Source organism: Lissotriton helveticus, chromosome 4_1 (assembly GCF_964261635.1).
Source record: "Lissotriton helveticus chromosome 4_1, aLisHel1.1, whole genome shotgun sequence".
Classification (NCBI taxonomy): Eukaryota; Metazoa; Chordata; class Amphibia; order Caudata; family Salamandridae; genus Lissotriton; species Lissotriton helveticus.
The window spans coordinates 1,039,139,379-1,039,165,198 of NC_136063.1; the positions used below are offsets into that span (position 1 = coordinate 1,039,139,379).

Sequence of the window (25,820 nt, forward strand, 5' to 3'; positions counted from 1 at the left end):
CGAGAATTCAAGTGCTCAAAAAACTCGTGAAACCAAGGGTTTCATGAGTGCGGTTTTCTTTAAGTTCACGTGAACCACGTGAGCAAACAAGCACGCGCATTCACGGCCGCACAGCACATCAAAGGGCTTCGCCAGCGTGCGCTCTGCGGCTTCTCCTCCCCATACACGCTATCTCAGCTCTCCTGCCCCCGGCCGCACAGCACATCAAAGGGCTTCGCCCAGCGTGCGCTCTGCGGCTTCTCCCCCTTCGGCCATTTGCCACACTCCTTGATTTTCTGCCTCCGACCCCAGCACTTCTGGGCTCGTCCAGGCAGTGAGGGAATGGAATAAAAACAAGCACTGGCGTTGCCAATAGGTCTCGCATTAGGAAAGTTTGTGGATTGAACCGGATTAAGTTTCACTGATTCATTGATAAAGAAGGTGATGATATGGTGGTCTGACCAATCACAGGGTTGGATCGATTCAAGCTGAGTGGAATCACCTTTGGAGATTATTAAATCCAGGATTGGTGTGTAGGGCTGTTGCAAATTTGGGTGCGGTCTAGAGCGCTGAGGAAGGTTTTGAGACTATTGACCACTGAGTCGCTGTGGTCGTTCCAATGGAGATTGAAGTCGCCAAGGAATATTTGGGTTTTGTTGTCCGGTGTTCGTTGTGACCATGTCCATGAGGTGTTCGGTGAAGATGAGGTTGTCACCAAGTGGATGATAGATCATGTGTAAAGCGCATATGTGGCACAGTGGAGAAGTGAGAACAAGACGGAGGGATTTATTTCACCAGTTTATTTGTTATATCACAAATAAAGGCCACTGTCTCTAAAGAACTTCAAGTCTTTTGGGGGTTAGAAGAACATCTTCTCTCTCCTTGTCAGAGAGTAGCTTCTCTGGGCTTCAGAATCCCAAAACAGGAGGGTTGACTCGTCGAGTAGGGTCCAAAAAAATGGTTCAGGTCCGGTAACACAAGGGAGGAAGAGGGAAAAAAAAAAGTCTCGGTACCAGGGATACTCTCCTTACTTATAGAGCATTCAGGGAAGGGATTGAAGGGCAAGGCACCCGACCACCACCGTGATTCGTGCTATTACCGGGGGAGCTTTAAGAGCTATGCTACCGATCTCTGGTATTCGGTTTACTCTGTAGCCCGGTGCGTTTACCCTGCAACCCCGGTCTTCCCCTACCCCAGACGGCGCCTAACTGAACCCGTACCTTGTGGAGCCACTACCCTCCTGGGTCGTGGCCGCTTTCAGCGCTGTGCCGGGAGGGGCCCGGTTCCCTCTTTCCGTCATCTTTGGGTTGGCAGCTTCTCCACTGGCATGAACTCTTCTTCCTGGTTGTGCGGAGTTGGTAATCCTTCCCCAAACGCTGGCGCAATCACAAAGGTCTGTACGCTTCCTTCTTGAATGGACTCATCGGCGGTTCCTTCCCAGTATTTCTCGTGAGAGAGAGAACACCCCGTCTCTTCCGTTTCCTCCTTTCTGGACCAGACAGGATCATGTGACCACCTCACGCGGGCGGCCGAAGGGGATGTCTTAAAGGGCCAGTGCTCCTGAAAGGTGATATCCGGGGCCTGTAAGCAGAGGAGGGAACACAGAGGTGAGAGGGTAAAGGTTCAAGTGGCAACTCTGAGAAGGCATGATCGTCATACAGCCCTTCGCCACAGCCTAATGGATTGCCGTTGCTGTTAATGTCTAGGCATATGTATTCACAGGAGGGGAATACTGAGGATATGGCTCTGTTTACGGAGAGGTTGCAACGGTGTATACATGCGATTCCTCCCCCTGTCTTCCCACTCCTGTCCAGTCTAATAATGTTGTAATTTGGGGAACTAAAATGTCGATGAGTGGCGAGGAGGATTCTGTTAGCCAGGTTTTCGTTAGCATTATCCAGTCCAGGTCGTAAGCGATAATAAGGTCAGCTATGTCCACTGCGTGTCGAGAGGCCGATCTACAATTCAGGAGTGTGCATTTAAGACTGGGTGTGATGAGGGAAGAGGTGGGATTCAGAATTGGTGCGACTCCTAAGATTATTGGCGATGATTCCTCTATTGTGTGAGGCCCTTTTGAGGGTTGGGTGGGGATAGTAGGGTTTGGTAAGAGTGTGGGAGATATGGGGTTCATAAGAGTAGGTTCGTGGGAGTGTAGAAGAGAGCGTAGGTCATTTTCCAAAAGTTAGTTGATGCTTCACATTGGGCGGGTAGCAAAATTACGGGAGGGAATTGATTTCCAGCGGGGTAGAGTATGTTTGGGGGTGAGTGGAAAGTAAGTAGGGGGGCTTGCTTGAAATAGATGTTTTTGAGGATCTGGAGCACCCTAGTTGGTTCGATATTAACTCTTTAAAAGCGTGGAGTTCCTCTTTGATTTGGTGAAGTGTGGACATAATCTCATCCAGTCTGGTGTCTGGATCGGTTATGACTGGGGTAGGTGTCTGTGATATGGGTGGCTGCGCATTGGCCTGGTTAGGTGTGTGGTCTGGTGCAGGAATGAGTAGAATAAGTGGGGGTTTTGTGTATGTGGAAGGTAGAATAGTGGATATAGATGTCCGAATTGTTGGTGTGGCTGGCAGGTGAGAGGGTGTGGGAGGTATGATTAAGAAATGGTGGTGGTGGGGTGTCCTCTTATATGCCAACAAATGACCTGTGGGGCTTGGCTGGCATGGGGGTGGGAGTCCGTGTTAGGGGTGAAATTGTGGAGCAGGGATGATGAAGAGTGAGAGAAGATTGAGGGGGGGTGATGTTAGAGGGGGGTGAGCTCTGATCGTAACCGGAGGGGGGGATCAGGTTCTATTGTAGGTGCGTGAGTTGTCTCCGTATTGGAATGGGGTGAGTAAGTGTTAGGAGTGTCATTGTGAGGCAAGGCTGAGGTAGGGGGGAGAGATGGTTATGGAGGTGGAGAAGCTAGAGGAGGGGGGAGCTAAAATTGTTCACCGAGGGGGTTCAGATTCAGTTGAGGGTGCATATGTTGTCTGTCGTGCAAGGTGGAGGTCGCGTGTGAGGGTTGGGTGAAGGAAGGTGTGCTCGTGGGAGGGGTGGACATGGTGGAGGAGGCGTATGGATCCAAAATCCTTGGTGGCCAGGGAAGAGGGGGGAGGAGGTTGACAGAGGGGGTTGGAGCAGTGCCATCTTGTGTATTGGGGTGGAAGTCGATTGGGTAGTAGTATGGGGATTAGACACTTGTTCTTTAATAATGGGGAAGATGTTATCCAGTAGATTTAAACTACGGTCCGTGGATTGAATGAGTATTGTTCCGTTATTGTAGATGATGATGGTTGCTGTCCCTTGGAAGAGTTGTGAGTGCAATAGAAACCACTAGACCATGAGCGGATTTCCTAGTGGAAGATATCGAGAGTTAGGTTAGGAATGCTTTCCTCCATTGGGTTCTACGTTTGGTGTGGAAAATTGTCAGTGATCGTGATCCCGTTGTGTAATGAGAAATAAAGATCAGCGAAGGGAGTTTCTGGGTGAGATTTTAAAAAAATTATGCTTGAAGCATTTGACAGATTTTTTTGAGAGTTTGGGGGGGATAAATGATGTACGTGTGTGTGCCTGTGAGTTCCATGTTATGCGCTGAAGTATAGGTAAGGGGAGTAGGGTGCAAGAGTGTGAAGAGGGTGTAAGAGTATATGGGTGTATGCAACCGCAGAGACGTGTTAAGAGTAAGGGTGAGTAGGGGAAAGTGAAAATTACCGGCTATGACTAATTTATTGTGGGCTGAGTTATGGGAAGAAGGGGGGGTTGGGGAGGGTGAAGATTAACAACTGTGTCTGTGACTAATTTATTATGTGCTGGGGTAGGAATATGTGCTTGTGAGTTTCATGATATGCGCAGAGTAGGCGCGTTGGGGTGGGCGCACGAGTGTGTGTGGAAAGTGTGTACGAAAGTCTGAGGGTGAGGGACTGTCGGTAGCTGGCTGGGGTTAAGGTAAGTCGGGGCTAAAATACTATGGTTATGGCAGTCGTTAAGGCAGTCTAAGATGTCTGACTCCTTAGTCGAGGTCTTCCTGTACAGTTGTGTGCCTGTGAGTTTCTTGATATGCGCATTGGGGTGGGGGCGCAACAGTGTGTATGGAAAGTGTGTACGAAAGTCTGCCATGAGGTGAGGGGGAGGAACTGTCGGTACTTGGCTGGGGTTAAGGTAAATTGGGGCTAAATACTATGGTTATGACTGTGGTTAAGGCAGTCTAAGATGGCCGACTCCTTAATTGAGGTCTTCCTAGACAGTTATGAGGTCCTATGTTTGTTTCCATCGGATGTGGAGGGGCCTGTGTAGTCCTGTTTTACCGACCATCAAACTGATGGGGAGATGTGGGAGAGCGAGAGAAGTCCTGTTTCATTGTCTATCCCACTATGGTCCTATTTCAGTTGCAGTGAAAATAGACCCAGAAAGAAGTGTTGTAAAAAACCCTCTTAGAAGTGACCAATGGGTGGGTGGGGGAGGCCCCTTGCCCTTGTTTTATAAACAGTCAACCAATTTGGAGTAGGTGAAAACCCATTCAGCCATTTTGGAATAATAAAAAGAAACCAAGAGCCACTGACCTATTAAAGCATATATGGAATAATATCAAGAAGATAGTTTAGCATAGATAAAATTACCTCGGTGGCGCTGTTGTGGCTGTAGTCTTATTTGAAGATGATTAATTTGATCGTTTTGCTGGTCGCTTCATGCCCCTTTGCTGCATAGGGGTTCGATTACACTGTAGTATTGGCCGCTGTATGAAAAATCTTGAATCCTCTTTAGGGTTGAAGTTTCTGTTATGTGAAATACAACAAACGTGCTATCGGCGTTGTTGTGTGTGCGTTGCTCTTGCAGGGGGTAGGGCTGCACCTCGACCTCTCTCATAGGGTTTTTACCACAAGCTTAATACACGGTGATCCGCAGGCGCTATGCCCCAGCTGCTGTCGGGGATCCTGCTCCGTCGTGAACCTCCTCAGGGACATCCGGGGAGTGAGACCGCCCCACTGGGGGAAAGAAGGCAGCCACGTCGGGACTGCTTCCAGCTGCAGCTCGAAGAGGCCCAGGAGGCTCCACCACTCCGCCGTGGAAACTTCGGAGGCCCGCTGCTGCTGCTGTGCTTGCGAGGTCCTGTAGCTCCGTGCTACGGCCACCGAGGGCCCGCTGCTGCCACAGCCCAGAGGTCCCGAGGTCTCCCTCCGAGGCTTCCGGGGCACGCTGAGACCGTTGTACAAGGTCTTAAAGCCCTGCTCTGGGGCCTGCTGCTGCGAAGAGCGAGAGACACCGAGAGACCCAGTCGTCTGCGACCCACTATCTTCGGGGCCTGCCTCTGCAGCACCGAGGATTTCCAGGAGGCCCGAGGACCGAGAAGCCGGTGGGTCCACCGCTGCCGCGTAAGAGGGATCCTGCTGTGTCGACCTGCGGGACGCCAGGGGCCGCAGTGAGACTCTCCAGTTCCAATGGCCTCGGTCCTTGTCCAGCTAGGCCAGGTTCCTCAGGCGTCCCTCGAGGTCGCTCCTGTCCTGCTGTTGGGCTCGGCGGCAGATCCACGCCTGGGTCCGTCCTTGTGGACGGCAGTGGGGGGCGCTGCCCCTAGGAGGAACCGATCCTTTTCAAAGATCGAAGTAACTCAGACGACATCATAGGTGGCGGGCGGCCAGAACCTAGTCCGTCTCCGGTGAAATAAGGTAGGAGCTGATAATATGCTGAAGCTTTAAGGGATGAGACATGCAATTAGATCAATATGATGCTGGTATTCATCCCGTTACTCGTACGGATTCAGTTACGATCGATGGCTGCCGCTGACTGGGATATTCCCAAGCGCTTGGAGCTTCTTCGGGCAGCTCCTACCAGTCGGCCATCCAGGGGGGTGCGTTAAGTCACCGAGGGATGCTCTGTCCTCCTTTTCCATTTTGAACTGTATTACGAGCACCCTGGGGGCATTGGAAAATCAGATTAAATGTGATGCAGAATCTTTAATTGCGCAAAGAATATCTCTGGCAATATTTTTAGTATTAGCAACTCTGCCCTGACACCATCTGCCCCAGTTGTAACTCCTGTTGAGACCCCTAGCAGTCCATCTGTTAATGGGCAGCTGAAAGCCAAGGACTCTAACGCAAACCAAAATCCCCATCCATTGCAATACCATATACCCAACCGCCTAGAACACGCTTTAAAATTCCTGCAAATACTATCCCTCAGAACTTTCCATCTTTTTACTATTCCCACTAAAACCCTAGCTAACCAATGCCCTGAACACGTTTCCTTGACTGTTCATGTACAGACCCTTTCTGATACTCCCGAACGCACTCCACTCACTTACTGAGCAAGTAAAGGGGTTTGAGAGGAACGTGATATCTCAACTAGATAAGTAGGGGTTTGACTGACAAGATCAGCCCACCCTCAGCACCCCAGGGACCCCTCTGCCCCCATACAACCTCTCGAGCTACTTACGTTGGCAGTCTGGACTAACCTCCTGACAGAGGTGCTTCAACCCGGAGTCCCTACTGCCTTTATAATGAAGCCCTCACGGGCATCCTTTGGGGCACCTGGTCCAGGCCCAACACAGGGGCTCCTGTGGACAGGATGATTGACTGACATAACCTCCCAGCCCCGGGTGACCCCACTTTCCTCTCTAAACACCACACCCCTGAGAGCTTGATAGTCCAAGCTTCCACAACCCAGGACACATTCCCTACCACTCGCCCGGACAGGGATTCCAAGAAGCTGGATCATCTTGGGAAGATGTTTTCTTCCTCCAGCCCGGGAATGCGGTCGGTAAACAACGCATGTCTGTTGGGCTGTTACACCCACTCCGCGTGGGACACAGTTGCGCAAGTGCTGCCTCAGTACCCGGAGGAGGCCCGGGCCGTGCTCTCTTGAGCGGTTGCTAAAGGGAGAGACGCAGCAAAGTTTTCCATCCGCTGTGGGCTGGATACCGCCGACGCACTTAGCAGGACAATTTCCACGTCAGTAGCTCTTCAGCGCTACGCCTGGTAGCATTCAACTGGTTTTTCCAAGGATGTCCAATCCACACTTATGGACATGCCCTTTGATGGCTGTCGCCTTTTCAGCGACAAGGCGTTAAAGCTCCTTAAGGACTCTCGGGCTACGGCCAGGTCCTTGGGCGCCTCCCCCACTGGCCCTGCATAGTCTGCTTTTTGTGTCTAACGAAGGGGTGCCCGGCTACGTCCCACCCAGTGCCACAGGCTGGTGCAAGCTGTTCAGCCCCAGCGAGGCCAGGGATGCGGGAACAACTGCCGTGGTTCTGTGGGCCAGTGGGGGGGGGCAGTCCACCACGCCCCCTCTGCAGCAGCCTCCAAATCCTCCTAGTCTGACCTTTCAGGGCCACCAAACGCCAGTGAGCGACCGGATCCGCCATCACCTACCCCACTGGTGCACCATCATGTTGGACAGGGGGGTTTTGCAAATAGTCCAAAGGGGCTACTCCCTCCCCATTCATACTACCCCTCCATCCATGCCACTTCAGTACCATCACCTGGCCCTTCTCCAACAGGAAGTTTCAGCACTCTTGGCCAAGGGAGCCATCGATCATGTTACTGAGCCAGAAGTAGTTCGCGGTTGCTATTCCCACTACTTTCTGGTTCCCAAGAAGGACAAAGGCCTGCGTCCTATCTTTGATCTCCAACGTCAACCGCTTCCTATGGAAGGAGAAGTTCAAAATGTTGACGTTCGCTCAGGTCTTGTCTGCCCTCGACCCTGGAGACTGGATGGTGGCGTTGGACTTGCAGGAGGTTTATTTCCACATCTCTGTCCTGCAGGCCCACAGGCATTACCTACGGTTCACAGTAGGCCACAACCATTTTCAGTTTACTAGGCTCCCCTTTGGCCTTACCAGTGCCCCTCTGGTGTTCACGAAAGTGATGGCGGTGGTCGCAGCTCATCTGCGCTGGTCAGGGGTTCCAGTCTTCTCTTATCTCGACGACTGACTGTTGAAAGCAGGCTCACCCCAGGCTGTCGTCTTGCACGTCCAGACTAGGGCTGCCCTGCTGCATTTGCTGGGGTTCTCCATCAATGTGCCGAAGTCACACCTGACCTCCTCTCAAAAGCTCCTATTCATCGGAGCGGTCTTGGACACAACAGTTTCAGGTTTATCCTCTTGAACAGCGAGTGTTTATGCTATTCGGGCTATGATTCCGATCTTTCCGTCTCTATCCAGGGTTTCTTCAGAATGACTCTGAGGCTGCTGGGCCTCCTGGCATCCGGCTGGTTGATCATGCCAGGTGGCATATGCGTGCTCTGAAGTGGGACCTGAAGTTCCAGTGGGTTCAGCATCAGGGGAATCAAGTCAAAAAGATTTATTTTGTATTGGTACTCGACAGAGGACCACAAATATAACATTATACAATCACATAAAGAACAATAGGAAATTTACATTACTAATCAGTATAAGAATAACAAAGATTTTAAAAATTTGTAAAAATTATAACATTCAAGTTCATTTGGTGGCTGTTTACACACTGTTACTAGTTCTTTCAATTTAGTAATTCTACAGGTGCGATATATTGGTTCAAGATATCTTGCACGTGCTATTATTACGTTAGAACTAGGACATACAAATAGTAAATGCTCGATGGTCTGGTTATCCCCTTGACAAAGAGAACATAGTGAGGATTCTCCAGATGACCATCTCGATTTAAATGATTGCACCGGCAATATGCCTAGTCGTAGCATTGTGATCGCCCTCCTTGCGCTATGCGTAAGGGAAAACCTAATATACGGCTGGATATGTTTGTACTCCAGTAATTCTAAGAAAGGTTTATAGGTAGATAGTTTATTACAATGTGCAAGATCGAGTTCATAGCTCAATTTTGGGGTAAAACATTTAAGAAAGAGTTTCAATTGTGATACAGACCAGGTAAGTAAAATGTCTGGACAGATTTTGGCCATTCGAAATACGACAGTCATATTCCCTAGAAAAGTTTGCTTAGCAGCTTCTGAATCGAAAGTTTCGTTTTTTAACAGGCATCTTAGTGTTCCCTCTTTTGCAAGGAGAAGGTTGTAAGCCCACCTAATAACGTTAGCCACGGCCGTAGCATAAGAACTTGTTATAGAAAATTCTAATCTTAAAACTTGAACTGGTATAGAGTCTGAAACCTTCATAATTCTTTTCAGGATTTTTCCTTCTTTGCGATCCATGTAATCCCACTGCTTTATAGGGATATATTCCGTCGCATAGGATAAGACGGCAGGTATCTTTACTCTGTATATTTTTAACAATGAGGAAAAATGCCTGTTACCGGTAGCACTATAGAGTCTAGAGAGTGCTCCAGCGTGTAGATCGGATTTCTTTATTAAGTTATCTATGTTTTGTATTTTTTAAATTCTTTGAGAGAGTCCTGCCAAGATATAGATATTCATCAATTTCGTCTATCTTTTCACCACCAAGCCTCCAGTTGTATTTAGCACTTAGTTTTCTCCCAGAAAAGGCTACAACTTTTGTTTTCTTTATATTTGGGATTAAAAAGTTTTCTTTTGAGTATTTATCCAGGATGTCTAGTAGTTTTTGCAGACCAAAGGGAATGAGATCTAACATCACTATATCAGCGTAAAGCAACGCATGAATACTTTGTTTGTTGATTTTTGGAGGCACACTCGAGCCCTGTTGTAACTGATATGGTAAGTCACTGAGATGTAGAGAAAATAACATAGGGGCTAAGAGACACCCTTGCTTAAGACCATTAGCTGTTTTCATTATTTTCGTTAATCCTTTTTCACCCCCCATTTGTACTTGACACCAGGTATTGGTATGGAGGCTTACTATGACCTGTAGCAATTGTTCTGGAATACCAAGACTCCTTAATTTGTTCCATAGTGTTGGTCGGTCGACGAGATCAAACGCGGTAGAATAGTCTATGAATGCTGTATATACAGTCTGAGATTTCCGAGTTATGTATTTATCGAGGATAACCTGGATAATTGCAATGTTGTCCGTAACAGAGTGCTTAGGTCTAAAGCCAGCTTGAAACATAGGGATTAGACCCAGCGAGAAGGCCCAATCTTTCAATTGTTGCAATACCTCAGCGGCAAAAAAAAATCCGGTGGCATCCATCAGTGCTATTTGATGGTAATTTCCTGCTACGGTTTTGCTCCCCTTTTTGTGTATGGGGATGATGATACTCCCCTGCCATGATTTTGGTACTTGTCCAGTATTAAAGATGTAATTGAAGAGTGGTGATAACATATGGCTCCATTCCTTGGGGGTCTGCCTGCAGGACCTTGATGGATATTTGGTCTGGGCCAAAGGCACCGGTATTTCTAGCTTTTCGAATATGTTTCTACCATTATTGCCGTGGTTTTGGAACTTGATGAGTTATGCTTTTCCTTGATGTTTTCTGCACTTTTTTCATCTAATATAGACACATTTGCTTTATAAAGATCGGTCAAATAAATTTCCCAGTCTTTTGGCGGTCCCGGTATGGCTTGTAATTTCTTTTTTGTCCCGGTTATTTTGGCTATTAGGGACCAATATTTGCGCTGGTTATATTTTTTTGCAGCTATTTGTATGTCAACCCAATTGCGATCTTGTAGTATTTTTTTCTGGCTAAGTTTCTCTCTCTCAACTGATTTTTTAGTTTATTAATTTCTTTCTCTCTTGAAGGAGACAAGTTCGCATATTGAGCACGTATCAGTTTATTGAGTTTTTTCTTAGTTATTGAATTCCGGGTATTGTTTTTATTTATATTTTTCTTCTTTTTATTTCCTGTTGTACCCTGATGTAACTTTTTTAATAATGCGTCTTTAAGTTCCTGAATTATGTACTCAAAATTTGCTATTGGGTCATCTGAGTATGTTTTCTTTAAAAATTGAGTATATTTAATCAGAGCTGATATTTTATCCATAGATGATGAGTTCCAGAAGATGCGTCTCTGTTCGCTTTTTACCAAGATTGTATTTCTATATAAGATGATCTGTCCTGCAGCTGTAGGATTAGCCGACCAGCAGGTGGTTAGATGCATCAGCGCATGATCGCTATCCGCTGTAAAATTAGAGTGCAAATGCATAACTGTTTCCAATAAATCCGTACCACAGATGATGTAGTCTATAATAGAAAAGGTCCCATTTCCCCGTCTAGTATAGGATGCCGGAATATCTCCTTCGACATTACCATTCAAGATTACCCCATTTATGTTAGGCAGTGCTGATAGCAACATTTTACCTCTTTTATCTGAGTGAATAGCTTTTGGGAACTGTGGAGTTGAAATTTCCAGTATTTCTTCATTATATATGCTTTCCCACTTTCTTATTTCGGAGTTGGAAATTTTTCCGTTAAAGTCACCCATAATTATATAAGACAGAAAAAGTTGGTCTTCTATTATCTGCGTGATGGTTTCCATGATATCTACAAATAGGGTATCTTGCTTTTTACCAGGAGGGGCATATATGTTGAAAAGCAGAATTGCGTTTTGTGAGACAGTATTATATATGTTTAAGGAAATCTTAATGCACTGTAAGTTATCAAGGTTGGTCTCAACTATCTCCTGAGCCCATAGATATTCTTCCCTCAGTAGAATAGCCAGACCACCTTTAGCATGGCCCCGGTTAGTTGCTTTGGCTGGTATATCGTAAACGTAGTAGCCTTTCTGGGAGAAGGGTTCAGTTGCCCAAGTTTCTTGGAGAGACAGGATATCAGGCTGGTTATTTGTAGCTTCGATCATTTTATTTTTAGTTCCACGATGTTATCTTTAATCCATTGTTAAACAGGATGTTTCAGGCAAGTGGAGGTTTTATTGCTATTCAGTGTTTCCGATATCCAAGACCAGGACTTTACAATATCATTGACTCCATTCTTGTTTGAATCTTGATACCAGACTGCCCTTTCCCCATTGTTCACTTGAATTTTCAAAATATCCTCCCCTGGATACGTACCTCCTGAGTAACTTGATCCTGAATCTCCTGGCGCAGAAGAGATTCTGAGAGAATTTTTAGATTGCGCACTAGAGATTGATCGCGTATGATCCTTAAACATTTTGTAGGTTTTCTTTTCTTTGGATTCAGGTTTTTCCATTACATCGTATCCGCATTTGTGAAGTATCTCTTTTTCATTAAGAATGATCCCAGGAAGGACTGATGACCAGAATGATAACAACGCTATTTTGGTATTATCTTTTTTGGGAAAAGTCACTAAATCTATTTCGTTACTGGTCCGTGATTGTAGAGGCCATATATGTTGCAGAAGATTGAGTATCCTACCTCTATTGAGTGGAACGTTGTCAGTTGGAAAAAGTTCTTCGAATTGTAGTAGTTTAGACTGTGTCTTTTCACCGCGTTGAGCATACTTCTCGTCGCCTTCTCCGACCCCTATATTTTTGTGTCCTGTCTTTATAAGTATCCTAGCTGGAAGGTATTCATCTGCTCTTGGGTTCAGTTTTTGTATTTTGTCTACGATGTTTCTATCAGTGAATTCCACTTTTTCTGTGGTGTGAGGCTTTATAGTTTCATCTTCTTGTTCCTCACGATGTTTTTGGGGTAAAATAGATTTTTGAAATTTTAGCTTGCGGGTTTTTTTTTGTGAATCCTTCTTAAGGGTTTTTTCCTCCTTTTTTTCTTCTTCCTTCTTGCTCAGTTTCCATATTTTTATTTATTATTTCTCCTTTTACAGTTTCAGATATGTTTTTAGTGGTAATGTCCTGATCGTCTTTGACATCATTATCATGCATATCCGTTTTATTCGATTTTGAGAAAATTGGATATTGTTTTACATTTTTTTGAGCTTTTTCTCTAAATAATTTTTTTAAGGAGTATAGTGTAGATTCATTTTGAATTTCCAACTTTTCCCTTTTTTGTATTTCTATTTGTACTATTTCTGATGTCTGAGTACTAGAATCACGTTTTGTTTGTTTCTGGACGTTTTCCACTTGCTTAGTATTATTGCTTAGATGATTTTCCGCTGCTTCGAGGGACTCTTTTTTCCTTTTCTCTACTACTAGAAACTTTAGTATGCCTATTTGGACGTCTAAAGTTTGATCTGAATTTTCTAGAATATTTCTTAGAAAGGAGAGAACCGATTCTAATATTTCTTGTAGCGAAAATAGAGCCTTTGACATTGGTGTTGCGGTATTAGCAAAATTATTGTTTTTAGGTATGAGAGGATCCAAAAAAGAGTCAAATTCGAGAAATTGATCTGATGTTTTTTTCGAAAAACTATTAGATAACTTTAATTCAGAGTTGTATTCTACTGACTTCAAATTATTTACACTTAAATCCTTGGGCTTGTGTAAGCTCCCAGAACCTCTTATGGGAGTTGAGGATTTTAAAAGAATTGCCTCATGGTCCATTAATTCTCGGTCATGTAAGGAGTGGTGGGAGTTATTGTTAGGAACCAGATCGCTTAAATTCTGAGTTAGATGAGGTGTCACTGATGAGCACATTTGTTCCCCTATACTTGAGTGTGGATTAAGGTTATTTTCGATTTCCAACATATTCGTATCCTGTTCCCTTTTAGATGGTATGGCAGAAAATAATTACTAATTGCCGGGGTCAAAGTTATCCGGCCATGTTTTATTGCTTTATCTGTAGATTTCCTGACAGCTTCCTCGGTACCCATTCGCTTCATGAATATAGTGCGTGAACGTAATTTTTTGAATCCCATTTCACTTTCCTGTCGAAGACGTATTGGTGTTAGTAGTACTGGTTTTCCCAATAGGTCGCGTTGTTGTTGCTATTAGAGATTCAGTAGGAGACTCTATCACCCTTCACCTTTCTGGCGATTGTTTAGTTGTACACTTACCACGTTTATTTTGGTGTAGAGATCCTTTTGCGAGAATACACTGTAGATGTGGATTTTGGACACAGATGTTAATAGGGTGGCCCGTCCCGTCCTAGTACGTCCCCGGACGGCCACAGACGGCCCGCCCTTTGCCCGGGCTTAGCCCCGCGCGCTCCTGCGCAGCGTTACTCCGACGTATTTGTAGTTAGGGTGAATGGAGGTGGGCGGGGCGGTCAGGGAGAGCGGGCCAGGTCACACGGCCAGTGGAAGAACCGGGACTCCTGGGAAAGCGAGTCCCGGTTTCCACGCTCGCAGCCCTGCCCTGTCGCACACCCCTCTGGCACCACAGCAAACAGGCGCTCAGTCCTTGGTGCGATGCGGGACCCGCAGGGCGGGTTCCGCGAGGTTTAGGAGTGGTGAAAGAAGAGTTTCGGCAGAGTCTTGGCTGTGACGGCTAGAAGCACAATCAGAAGGTATCCCACAGCGCTAAGGCGTCCTCGCCTTTTCAGGGGAATCTGTCCGATTGCGTCCAGATCTCGGAGGGCACTGCACTCAAACTGCAGTGGTGGCTCATGAGCCAGGATTGGGTCAATGGCAGATCCCTCTCCCTCCCCCAACCAGACCACACCACGGTGACTGATGCATTAATGTAAATGTAAATGTCATGGTACTTATAGAGCGCACTGTCACCAGACGGTCACCTTGCGCTGTCGCCTATTCGGCTTCCTGGCGCTGATTCTCATACCGCTGTGGAACCCCTCCTGGCTTTCCCTGTGAAGTGTTCACTCCTGGGCACCCCCAGGGTGAAGCGAGGCATCCTTAGCGCAGTTGGGGCCGGTGTGGAGGCTAAGCAAGCTATTTTCCAGAGTTGCAGCGTGGGGCTCGTGATTTGAATAGGTACCGAGGCGAGAATTAACAGGTCCGAGGAAATTGAGCCCGCGACCCCGTCGAGGCGGGAATCTAACCCTGGTCCCTGGCCAGAACTCTGCATCAGGGTCTGCCGCTCTAACCATTGAGCCACACTCCTCCACTGCATCCCTTCTGGGATGGGCTGGCCACATGGGAGAGGCGGAGATCAGAGACCTTCTGGAGCTCTGGGCGATTCGTCTTGCACTGAGAGCATTCCTTTCCTCTGTTCGGGGAAGAGTAGTGCAGGTGTTCACGGACAACACCACCGCCATGTGGTACTGCAACAAACAAGGCGGGGTGGAGTAATGGATCCCATTGTCAAGAGGCCCTGCATCTCTGGGCATGACTGGAATGTCGGGGCAATTCCCTGGTGGATCAACACCTAGCTGGCTCTCTGCACGTCCGGGCAGACTAACTCTGGCGAGTATGCCTAGGGAACCACGAATGGCGTCTCCCTTCTGATGAAAGACTGTAGGAGGCTGGCTTGGTATATGGTGCACACTTATTTAAGTGATGGACCTTGCACTAATCCAAGCGACGCTACTTGTTATTTTAGTGGTCTTTGACAACCATAGATGGCTCTCAAAGTGGCAGCTGTTGAGAGCAGCCTTCCGACTTATCATGAAGTGTTAGAAATGGGATTCCTGGCTGGCTGAGGTTGGCACCAAAGCCAGGCAGAAACCACCACTCTAGTCAGGGCAAGGGAACTACTCCTCAGAATGACACCTGCTCACCCTTTTAGGTAGTGTGGCGCGAGCAGACAAGGCTAAACTTCGGGCGCTACAGTTAAGCATTTATGACATTTCACAGCAATACACACAGACTCCCCCCACAAATGGACACCAGGCGGTATTTCTATAAAAATACGTACTTTATGTAAAAATATATCTATATATGCAGGCAGATAACACAAGACCTTCTATAACGTTTTCTTGAATTGGGGGCCACCAGATTTCAATATGGCAATTGTCCGTAGGAAGTCTTAATTCACTTTAAGCTGCTTCCATACAGTTCTTTTGATCTTTAGAACAGTTCTAGTTTCTCTTAAAAAATGGTGACACCACGGTTTGTAATATCAATGTTCAGTCTCTGTGACAAGGTGTGCATACCTCTCAAAACAACTTCCCAGTACTTCAGAATGGTGCCAGTTGCTCAAAAAGATGATGCCACAATGTTCAGGTTTTTAAAGGGTTAAATATTTACAACAACCCCTTCTCTGATGTTTAGGTACTCTCTTTAGGGGCCAGGTACTGTACTTTCAAAAACCTGGCCCTCGGGAACGCTCCTGTGCGCTCCGTATGATTACGAGGAAAGGCCTTACCGAATCTCACGCACCTCGCGTGAGACGCGTACACCTAGGGCAATGCAAAACAATGGTACGAGCCAAGCTTGTGCAGCTCGTACTGCGGGGTGATTTCAGGCAGACAGGGGAGTACACAAGCAGTTTCGGAGCGCACAGGGCTATGGGGAAAGAAGAACATTGCGTGCCCGAGCCCGTGACTAGCCCTGTGCGTAGAGGTGGGGGTAAGCTTCTGGTGCACTCTGGACCACGCGGCGTCCTTAGTATGGCGAGGCGTACTCAGCGAGTACGTACCGGTGGTGGAGAGTGCTTTGGAGGATCTCCAGCAGGCGGGGCGTGGCACAGGAGCCTCCATTACGGTCCGTACTGGGGGAGGATCTCTTCAGGGTGCGGCGCGGCATCTTCCGTGGACCAAGGCAAAGCAGGGCAGCCGGGTGCGATACCACGCACGGGCGACCGTCCAGGCTATGGGATGCTCATAGGTCCTGGATTCCGGCGGGAGGGGCGAGTAAGTGCTCCAGGCCCTCCAAATAGCAGGCCGGGTGGCACAGGAGCAGGCGGCCTGACCCGGGGGCAGAGAGCGACTCCTGACAGAGCGAGGCTCTCACGGGCAGGAAGGCAGGCGAGTTCCCGGGTGCCACGCCCCTAGGAGGGGCGAGGGGGCGCAGACTTCACCTCCGGCGGGGGGAATCACTCTGCTTCAAGATTTAGATGAGCCAAAGCCCAAAGAACCCACTAGTCCTGGGGCTTCAGTTCAGGGGCAAGCTCAAACAAGCCCTTGGAGATAGTTTCAAGCACAATTCAACAAAGTCTGTCTTGGTCTATTCCTCTCCTTCCTCAGCAAGGCAGACAGCAGGCCAGTCCTTCCAGCTTCTTCTTAGTCCTTCTAGTTGGGCAGAGGTTCGTTGTGGGAAACAGGATCTAGTTTGCTAGGAGCAGGGCTCCTACTTTTATACAGATTTTATTTTGTTCTGACAGGCCTGGGGGCCTCTGCATAACTTCTTTCTGTCTCTGAGCACTGTGTTGGGTAAACTCGGGTCTCTCCTTTCAGGGAGCAGGGATGGCACATCAGACGCTCCACAGGAGGTGGAGCCAGCATTGTGTGGACAGGGGCAGCCAGGAGTACTTTGTTGACAGGCTTCCCTCTTCGTGGGCCAGGTGTCGGGCTGAGTCATCAGTCGCTCCCCAGGAGGTGGAGCCAGCAATGTGATGGCAGAGCACAGCCCTATTCAGAGTCAAGGGCCACTCCCTCCACCCATCCTGGTGTAATCCTTGCATTCACCACCTGTCATCCCCCAGCCCTATCACTCACACAACCCAGACAGCAGATACACATTCTAGCAGAGGTGGTCTGAAATGGTCAGGCAAGCAAATGCTAACTTTCTAAAAGTAGCATTTGCAAACACAGGATATTAAAATAAACTTTACTAAAAGAAGTATTTTATTATTCTGCGTTCAGGCATACTGAACTTGACCTTCTACCATGTTCCCTGAGCCTGCTGGGATTATAGTGGAATAATTCCAGCAGCCCATTCTGGCCTATGAGAACAGGTAGCCTTACAATAGTGAAAAACGAAATAGGCTGTGATTCACTATTAGGACATGCCACACACATCAGGGCTTGTCCTACCTTACACTTACAATGCACCCTGCCCTAGGGCCTACCATAGGGGTGACTCATATGAAGTAAAGGGAAGGTTTAGAGGCTGGCAAATGTGTGCACTTGCCCAGCCAGCATGACAGTACCAGACTGCACGCAGGTTCTGCAATGGCAGACCTAGACACATTTTAAAAGGCTGCTTCTGTGGGTGGCGCAACCAGCGCTGCAGGCCCACTAGCAGTATTGGCATTTACAAGCCCTGGCACTCCTGTGCACTTTACTGGGGACTGACAGTAAATCCAATGAGCCAATCAGGGAAATCAACTACATGTACACTTTACATTGGGAGAGCATATGCACTTTAGCACTGGCCATCAGTGGTAAAGTGCCCAGAGTCATTAAACCATCAAAAACAGGTCAGAGAATATTGGAGGAAGGCAAAAAGTTCAGGGATGACCCTGCCAAGAGGGCCAAGTCCAACATTAAGGATTATTAAGGAGTTTGTTCTACCAGATTAATCATACAGTGTAGATTAAAGGAAAAAGAACCACGCAGTGTTTAAATAAAAGTACCTCCAATTATTACACCACACTAACACGTTGGTATATCTCCTACCCGGAGACATCAACCCAATACAGCGAAATACTTAAATTGCAATAAGGTAAGTAAGTAGCACACAATACAGTGGTTTCCGGGGGGAGATTTAACCATATATTAAAGTGGAATGTGAACTGCAAAGGAGGACAGGACTTGGACCAGAAGACCCAGAGGAGCATGGGACACAAGGAAGCTCCCAAAGTAAGTACCCAGGAAACCCATGGAGGCTGTGCGCAGAGTGGGAACATCGCTTGTGCCCATGGAAGTCCATAGAGGAGTCGTGGTTGCAGTTTTGATGAAGGACCCTTCCCAAGGGTCCTAGAAGAATTCCCTTGAAGGACGGAAGGTTGGAGAGCCACCCTACCCGTGGATACCATGGGACCTGGTTTAGCTACACCAGGTAAGCTAAGTGCATTGGGGTGAAGCCACGTCAGAAACCTCCATAGACTCGGTGCCTAGTCTAATCATGGGTCCCACTCTGTGACTCTGGGCAATAGCTTGCTTAATCTCCACAACGGCCCCAGCAGCGCTTGGATGCCTGGCTTCACCTTGGGGGTGCCCAGGAGTGGACATCTTGCAGGAAAGCCAGGAAGGGTTCCACAGCGGTATGAATACAGCGCTACAAGACCTCTGGGTAGAATTGCGCTATATAAATACAAACACATTTACTAGGATGGAAGACTTGCAGAAATGTGACTCTAGAGAAGGTGAAGAGGTCCGATGGAACCCAAGGGTTGATTCTGGACGTGAACCTGCAAGCAGAGGGGATAGTCTATGGCACTCAGGAGTGCACAGGAGCCATGAAAGAGCAATGCCCACAGATGTCCGACAGTTCAGAAGAGTTGACGGTGACCATGTTTCTGCAGCTGTGAGGACCAGGCTATGCTGAGGAAGATCAGAAGCTGTGCATGAGTGGTCCCACGTCTAATGCATGTGACTAGGTGGTCTGTGTCCTGCAGGAGCACCAACAAGCCTTGGTAGCCGCAACTAGCATGGACAACAAAGGAAAAACGTTGGGACCAGCAAGGTCCCAGGGACTTTTAAAGTGCTGGAGAGTCCGTGCAGGCCCAGAGCAAGCAGGGGATCCCACTAAAGAAGACAACAACCTGCAATCATCCGAGCCCAGCACCAGGTGGCGATCTATTGCAAAAGTGTACGACTATGCAGCTCTACATGCCAAGAACAGATGCATACTGCTAAGTAGCATTTTCCTTCCTGGACCAGATAGGAAGATTACGTTTAGTATGCTTTAATTCAGAACGTTAAAATGCATCTTTTAGTGAGGGTGGTTTTTACAATCTGTTTGAAAATACCACTGTTAGAAAGTAGGTATTTTCTTGCTTAGCCATCCAGGGTGCCTCTGCTAGGATGTGTATGGACTGTCTGGCTTTGGCGTGACAGGGGCTGGAGCTGTATAGTGGCTCCCAAGAGTCTGGATGGGTCGGGCTGAATAGACCTGGGCTGCATTCATAGTAGTGGAAGAAGTTTTCACTTGCTCCTGAATAGGCCCGGTCTGCATTTAGAGAAGTGGGAGAGTTCCTTGCACCTGAATGGCCTGGTCTGCTGTAGACTATGCTGTCTCCACCTCCTGCTGGAAAGCTGGTCCAAAGATAACCAAACTTTTCATACTATGTACAGACACTGTCTGAGAGGACAATGGTTTTTTGGGCTGTAAAAAGTGGGGCCCAGTGCCCCAGAACTTGAGAACTCTTTTGAACCAAGAAGATTGCCAAGAAGAAGCGCTGGAGAAGCTGCGAGTAGGCCCTACCACTTTGCTGAGTACTTTGCTGTGTTGGCCTGTAGTGGCTGCATCTGTCTTGGGCAGGGAAAGGACTGGACTGAACTTTCTGCAACTTCTTTATTGAATCTCTCCAAGGGCTTGAGGTAGAGCTTGCCCCCTGTTCGAGAAGCCTCAGGAACAGCAAAGACTTCAAGTTCTTCTGCCATCATCACAGGGGACTGTGTGTTTTGTGCTGCAACAGAAATAAAAGCAACCCGACGCAGTCTACGCCGCCGCTGTCAACTCTGTGTCCTGAAGGCAACACAGAGGGCACTGCCGCACTGCACCGCTGGTCTCACTGGTGAAGCCACCTGACTCTGCCACTGAACTGCTGCTTGCACCACGACTTGTGGGCACTGCTCTAAGCACCACCTCACTTAACGCCGCCGACCTGGTATCCGAGGACAATGCTCCATGACATCGCTGCTGCTGCTTGCACTGTTGTTCGAGGGCGCTGCTTGTAAGTTACACGACATACCATCCTTATCCTGCACCGCAGCCTTGGCCCGCCGTTGCCAATCAGCAGACGACAGCGCTTTAGCAACGAGTACGCCGCTGCTTGGCCCGTGACCTGCCAGCACCTCAACCAGCATTGCATTCCTTCGCACAGCATCCCTGGTCTCACAGATCCTGCTGGACGACCTTCACAGAGCCGCTGCCTCCACTGCAACCTGAGGGCACTGCACACCGCAATGCTGCACTTAGCACCGCAGCACCAACTCCCGACTTCAACCGAGAGGAGTTGATCTGCAACATGTGAATTCTAGGGCCAGACGAATCCTGCACTGACCTCGGGGACTGATTCCGGCTTTTCTGGGCTCATCGAAAGTTTGTTGATGCCCTGCATTTCTAAAGGTACTATTATGCAGGTCTTCCCGACACCGTAGCTGGCCAGGGACGCTGCAGTCAGCCGGAACTGTTTGGATTTGTTCATGACGCTGTGATAGCCCCAGAAGGGGTGATCTACTTCAAGGAACCGTATTTCAAGTCGATTTTGATTATTGAAGAGTTCTGAGAACTGTATGGTGGAGTTTTGTTTTTGGTCTTGTTAGATATAGAAAAATAATGATGATTTTTCTAAACTGGTGTGGTGTCCTTTTGTAGTGCAATTACTGTTGGTTATGTGCAAATGCTTTACACTCTTCCTCTAAGATAAGCCGGACTGCTCGTGCCAAGCTACCAAGGGGGTGAGCAGGGGTTATTTTAGGAGTGTAACTCCCTTATCCTGACTAGGAAGGCTCTCTTCATGGCTAAAGAGGCAAAACTTTGCAAGCTAGAGACCCCCATTTCTTGCATAGCATTTTTCCTCACCAGTCCGAAGTCTGGAAGGAGTATTTATAAGGGAAGGAATCTGCACAAAAACTATGCATCCACCAAAAATATTACCAAAAGGAATTAACTGTTTCTACTGTATTTGCAGGTTTCAGAGCAATGACTGAAAGTATTCAAAGCATTTGTAGATATAAAGCTATGAATGTTGAAACACCAGTCCAAAAACTTTTGTGTAGTCAGATGACTGTGCGTTTTCTAATCTCCATTATTTTCTAATATAAATGCTTACTAAGTTTTAGCATTTCAATGTCTAATTTTGTTTGTATTGGCTTTTTTACAGTGACATCGATTTGGTGGTGTTTGGGAAATGGGAGCGTCCTCCTTTAAATCTTTTGGAACAAGCACTGCGAAAACGCAATGTCGCTGAGCCTGGTTCCATAAAAGTACTTGATAAAGCTACGGTAAGTGGCATGTTTTGTGGATTTCTTAGGTACAGATCAGAGTTTATTTGGACAATAGTCTTGTATAATAAAAACCGTAAGAACAGCTCCAAAGTGTGTTATCGTAAGACTGTTCGAACTGTCATCCTTGGTGTGGCCTTCCCCAAACATTTTCCCTGCTCAGCTCCACTTTTTATTGGCCTTACTACTCTCAGCACTTTACCACTGCTAACCAGTGCTATAGCGTATGTAATTCTTCTCTAAACATGGAGACATTGTTGTATACATTATTGACATATTTAGTTTGCTTGTAAGTACCTTGTAAAGTGTTTACCATACCCAGTGACAACTTTGCAGCGATCGGAACAAACAGTTTCTTTTGACGCTGACGCAGTCCTGACCAGAGGACTTCCCTGCACTACTCGACGCCGGACCCTACTGTGAGGCTCATCTACCCGACCGTGGGAATCTGAACCCCGACGCTTAGAGGCTGATGCTTGCTCCATTCAAGGTTCTTTTTCAGCGGACCCTGTGCGAATGTTGTATCTGGCCTACCCTCCATTGTGGTTAGCTTGATCGTGGGATTTGCCCCAGTCGAGTGTGAGCAAAAGTAACTCCTTAGTGCTATTGAATTCAAAGCACTACTTTTTGATTTAATTTTAAAATATTCATAACTCCAGTTTTACCTATTGGATATTTGTCATTTTGGTCTGGTTTTATTCATAGTGCTCTACTTTTCTAAACGTGCGTAGCTTTTTTGTGTGATGTTTTCGTCGTGTTACTGTGTTTTGCACCAATACTTTACCCAATGCCCCTTTAGATGGGCCTGACCGCTCTGTGCCAAGCTACCAGAGGGTGAGCATAGGTTATCTTTTAGTGTGTATCTAGCTTGCCCTGACTAGGATTGTCGTCCCTACTTGGACAGGGTGTATAACTCTGCCAATTAGATACTCCATTTCTAACAAAGACATGAAGTTTGGTGGCTGCTTTAAGTAATAGAGTCCTACAGTGATATCTAAAAAGAAATCTAAACTAATGATTTGATAGTAGTTGCCCAGGAACACATACTAGAGCTTCATCAGAGCTGAATGATGAGAAACTTGGCATTAAATTAGTTTTAACTTCCCAGCACAAAACACTCCCTCACACATTGATGTGTCAGTCTTGGATTATGCATTTGTTATGTTATGTTAAAAGAATTTCTAGAGCGCACTTACACCAAGCGGTTTCAAGGCGCTGCAGACAAGAAGACTACGGCTTAAGGAGGGCGGGGGGGGGGGTGTTTTAATCGTATGCTTGTGAAAAGAGGAAGGTTTTAAGAAGAATTCTGAATTGAGTATAGCAAGATACAGATCTCAAGTTGTTGGGGAGGGAATTCCAGAAACGGGGGGCCAAAAAGGAAAAACGAAGGCCGCCGTGCTTTTTCCGTTTAAAAGTGGGGATGGTGAGTAGATGAAGATAAGAACGGAGTTCCCGAAGAGGGATGTAACGTTGAATTCTGGCGGAGATGATGACAGGGGCTTGGCTAGCAAGGGCCTTGAAAATGGTGCAGCCCAGCTTGAATGCATAGCGTTTTGTCACCGGAAGCCAATGGAGGCTCTTCATCAGGAGAGTAACATGGTGGTGTTTAGGTTGGCGAAAAATGAGTCTAGCTGCCTGGTTCTGAACAAGTTGTAGGCGATGGAGATGGTATGATGGGATGCCGACATAGAGAGCATTCGTGTAATCGAGGCGAGATGTAACTAGTGCCAAGATGACGAGTGTGGGAGCGCAGGTTTAATATACAGGCGAGGAGGCTGGATGAATTTACGAACAGGTAGTTTTATTTTCAACAAGCTTAAGTTCAGGTAAAACAGATGTCCGGGCGTCACAATAGTCCTCTTCAGGTGATTCTTCCTCTTTAAATATTGGGGCGGAGGGTGATGGTTCAGGCTCCTCGTCTTCAGAGTCGGAGGGTGTTCCCCGGAGGCTCATAAAAGAGCAAAGAGAAGGAGCCATCAGAACACCAGTTTCCTAAATATCAGTGGGGTAATCCGTCACCGCACCTTGGATGTGTTCAGTATTAGGCACAATTAGGGCTTGGAATCAGTGCTATGGAAGGGAAGGGACTAGTGAGGGGGGGCAAGGAAATCAAGTAGGGAGCCCATATCTTTAAAGTAAGACCTTTAAACCACAATAAACCCTACTAGAGGTAGACTCGGGTCATCATTATCTTGAGCACATGAAAACATTAACCAGATTCAGGGTTCTGTTATGGGTCGTGCTTACAGCAATAGGCATCAGTATGACAAACAGTGCAATCTGCCACCTACATTACGCTCCTCCCGCAACCCTCGGTTACCTTCCCACCTCCCTCCAATCCACGTGGAACTCCCTCACTCACCGGCCCCTGCCGCAAACTCTCCTGAGCCCGCTGCCGCTCTTCAGCTTCCTCCGGTGGAATCCACCACTCTTCACACCAGGGCTCGTCCGTTTCTTCTCCCTCGATATCTCCTCTCCTGGGCTTCTCCGCGCTGATCTCTCCGCAGGATGTCTCCGTCTTCGCTGCTCCTTCCGACGTCTTCTCCCGCTCTCCAGCTTTGTGCAAATGCCCGCCCTCTTCCTCTCAGACCGCCGATTTCATTGGCCTCCGCGATGACTTCCGGGGTTGCTGCCGTCCTCTTCCCGGTCCTGACTCCCAGCTCTCTGTGGGTAGACGAAAAGACGGCATGGATGCGGATCAGGAGTTTCCTCGTTTTGGTCTTGAGCCTGATCACGGAGAATTCCGGCCCATGGGACCGCATCGGTGAGTAGTTCCTCACAACGAGAGTAAGGGCCTCGGTAATCAGAAACCTACACATTTTCCGGATTCTGCGGGGATGGAAAAAGCAGGAGGAAACAGCATTGATTTGAGGCTTCAGGGACAGGTCGTTACAGATGATAACTCCAAGGCTTTTTACGTAACTGACGGGTTGGGGGCGGGGGGTACCCAGGGAAGAAGGCCAAAAACCGAGGTTCCAAGGGTTTAAGAGTCCCCCTGTTAAAACAAGCTCAGTTTTATCAGGGTTGAGCTTTAGTTGGCTGGAATACATCCATTCACTAATAGATGTCATAGTGGATTGAAAGTTGTTAATGGATGTATTAGAGGTGTCTATATTAAAAATCAGCTGGAGGTAATCTGCATAGTTAAAGGTTGACTGGACTATTCCGTAGTAGTACCATCAGGGGTTGCATATATAAATTAAACAAAAGGGGCAATAGAGCAGAGCCCTGAGGGACTCCACAGGTCAGCTTTGTATTCCCTGCCGTGAAATTATCCAATCGGACTGCCTGGGAGCATCCATGGAGAAAGGAGGTAATCCACTTGAGGGCCAGGCCCCGGATGCCTGCGTTGCCGACACGGTCGATCAGAAGTTCATGGTCGACTGTGTCGAAGGCTGCCGACAGATCTAAGAGCACCAGGGCCTGGGTGGTGGTGTTATCAGCTCCTCTCCTAAGTTCATCCATGACTGCTAAAATGACAGATTCCGTGGAGTGAACAGGCCTAAAGCCTGCTTGCTGGGGATCCAAGAACTGGGAGTGCTCAATGAATGAGCTGAGGCAGTTTGTAACGTGAGCCTCCAGTATCTTACTAAGATAGGGGAGCAAAGAGATGGGGCGGAAATTGCTCAACACCAGTGGATCGGCATTGGGTTTCTTTAATATTGGGACAACTACAGCACATTTGAAGGTATCTGGAACCGTACCTGTTATAAGGGAGTTATTAAGGAGTGAGAGTGGTGGATCGGGGCAGGTAAGAAAGGCCTCTTTCAGAATGTGAGGAGGGCAGCAATCATTGGGAGAACCTGATCCCACCTTGTTCAGTAGGGTCAGGAATTCTTCTCGAGCGATCAAAAGAATTTGATCAAACATGAGGGGATTTGTGCAGGTTGCAGGGGGGATTGAAGGAGAGATGGGAGTAGGGATGTCCTTAATGTGGGTGATTTTGTCGATAAAAAACAAGTTCAGGGTTTGTGAATGGACAGGTTTAGCAATTACCCTGTCAGGTTGTACCAACACGTTGACAATTGAAAAAAATGTCCTTGGCCTTGGCGGATGAATTCAAGATTTTCTGAGAAAAGTCAGCAGATTTAGTCTGGAGGATGGCATCTTTGTAGTTTTTTAACAAGGCTACATAGTCTGTTTTATCCTCAGAGGCGTAGGCTCGCCGCCTGCGGCGCTCAGCCTGTTTAAGTGCCAGTTTTTTCTTTTTTAAATCGTCGGAGAACCAGCGT

At 47.5% G+C, this 25,820-nt stretch overlaps 1 protein-coding gene across 1 annotated transcript in view; it reads left to right on the plus strand.

Moving 5' to 3' along the window:
• TENT4A (terminal nucleotidyltransferase 4A) overlaps window positions 1-25,820 on the plus strand; it is a 606,146-nt gene that overhangs the window by 167,733 nt on the left and 412,593 nt on the right. Inside the window, exon 4 of the mRNA XM_078687633.1 lies at window positions 21,468-21,588. Within this exon, the coding sequence (XP_078543759.1) occupies window positions 21,468-21,588 (121 nt within the window). The remainder of the gene's footprint in view (window positions 1-21,467; window positions 21,589-25,820) is intronic.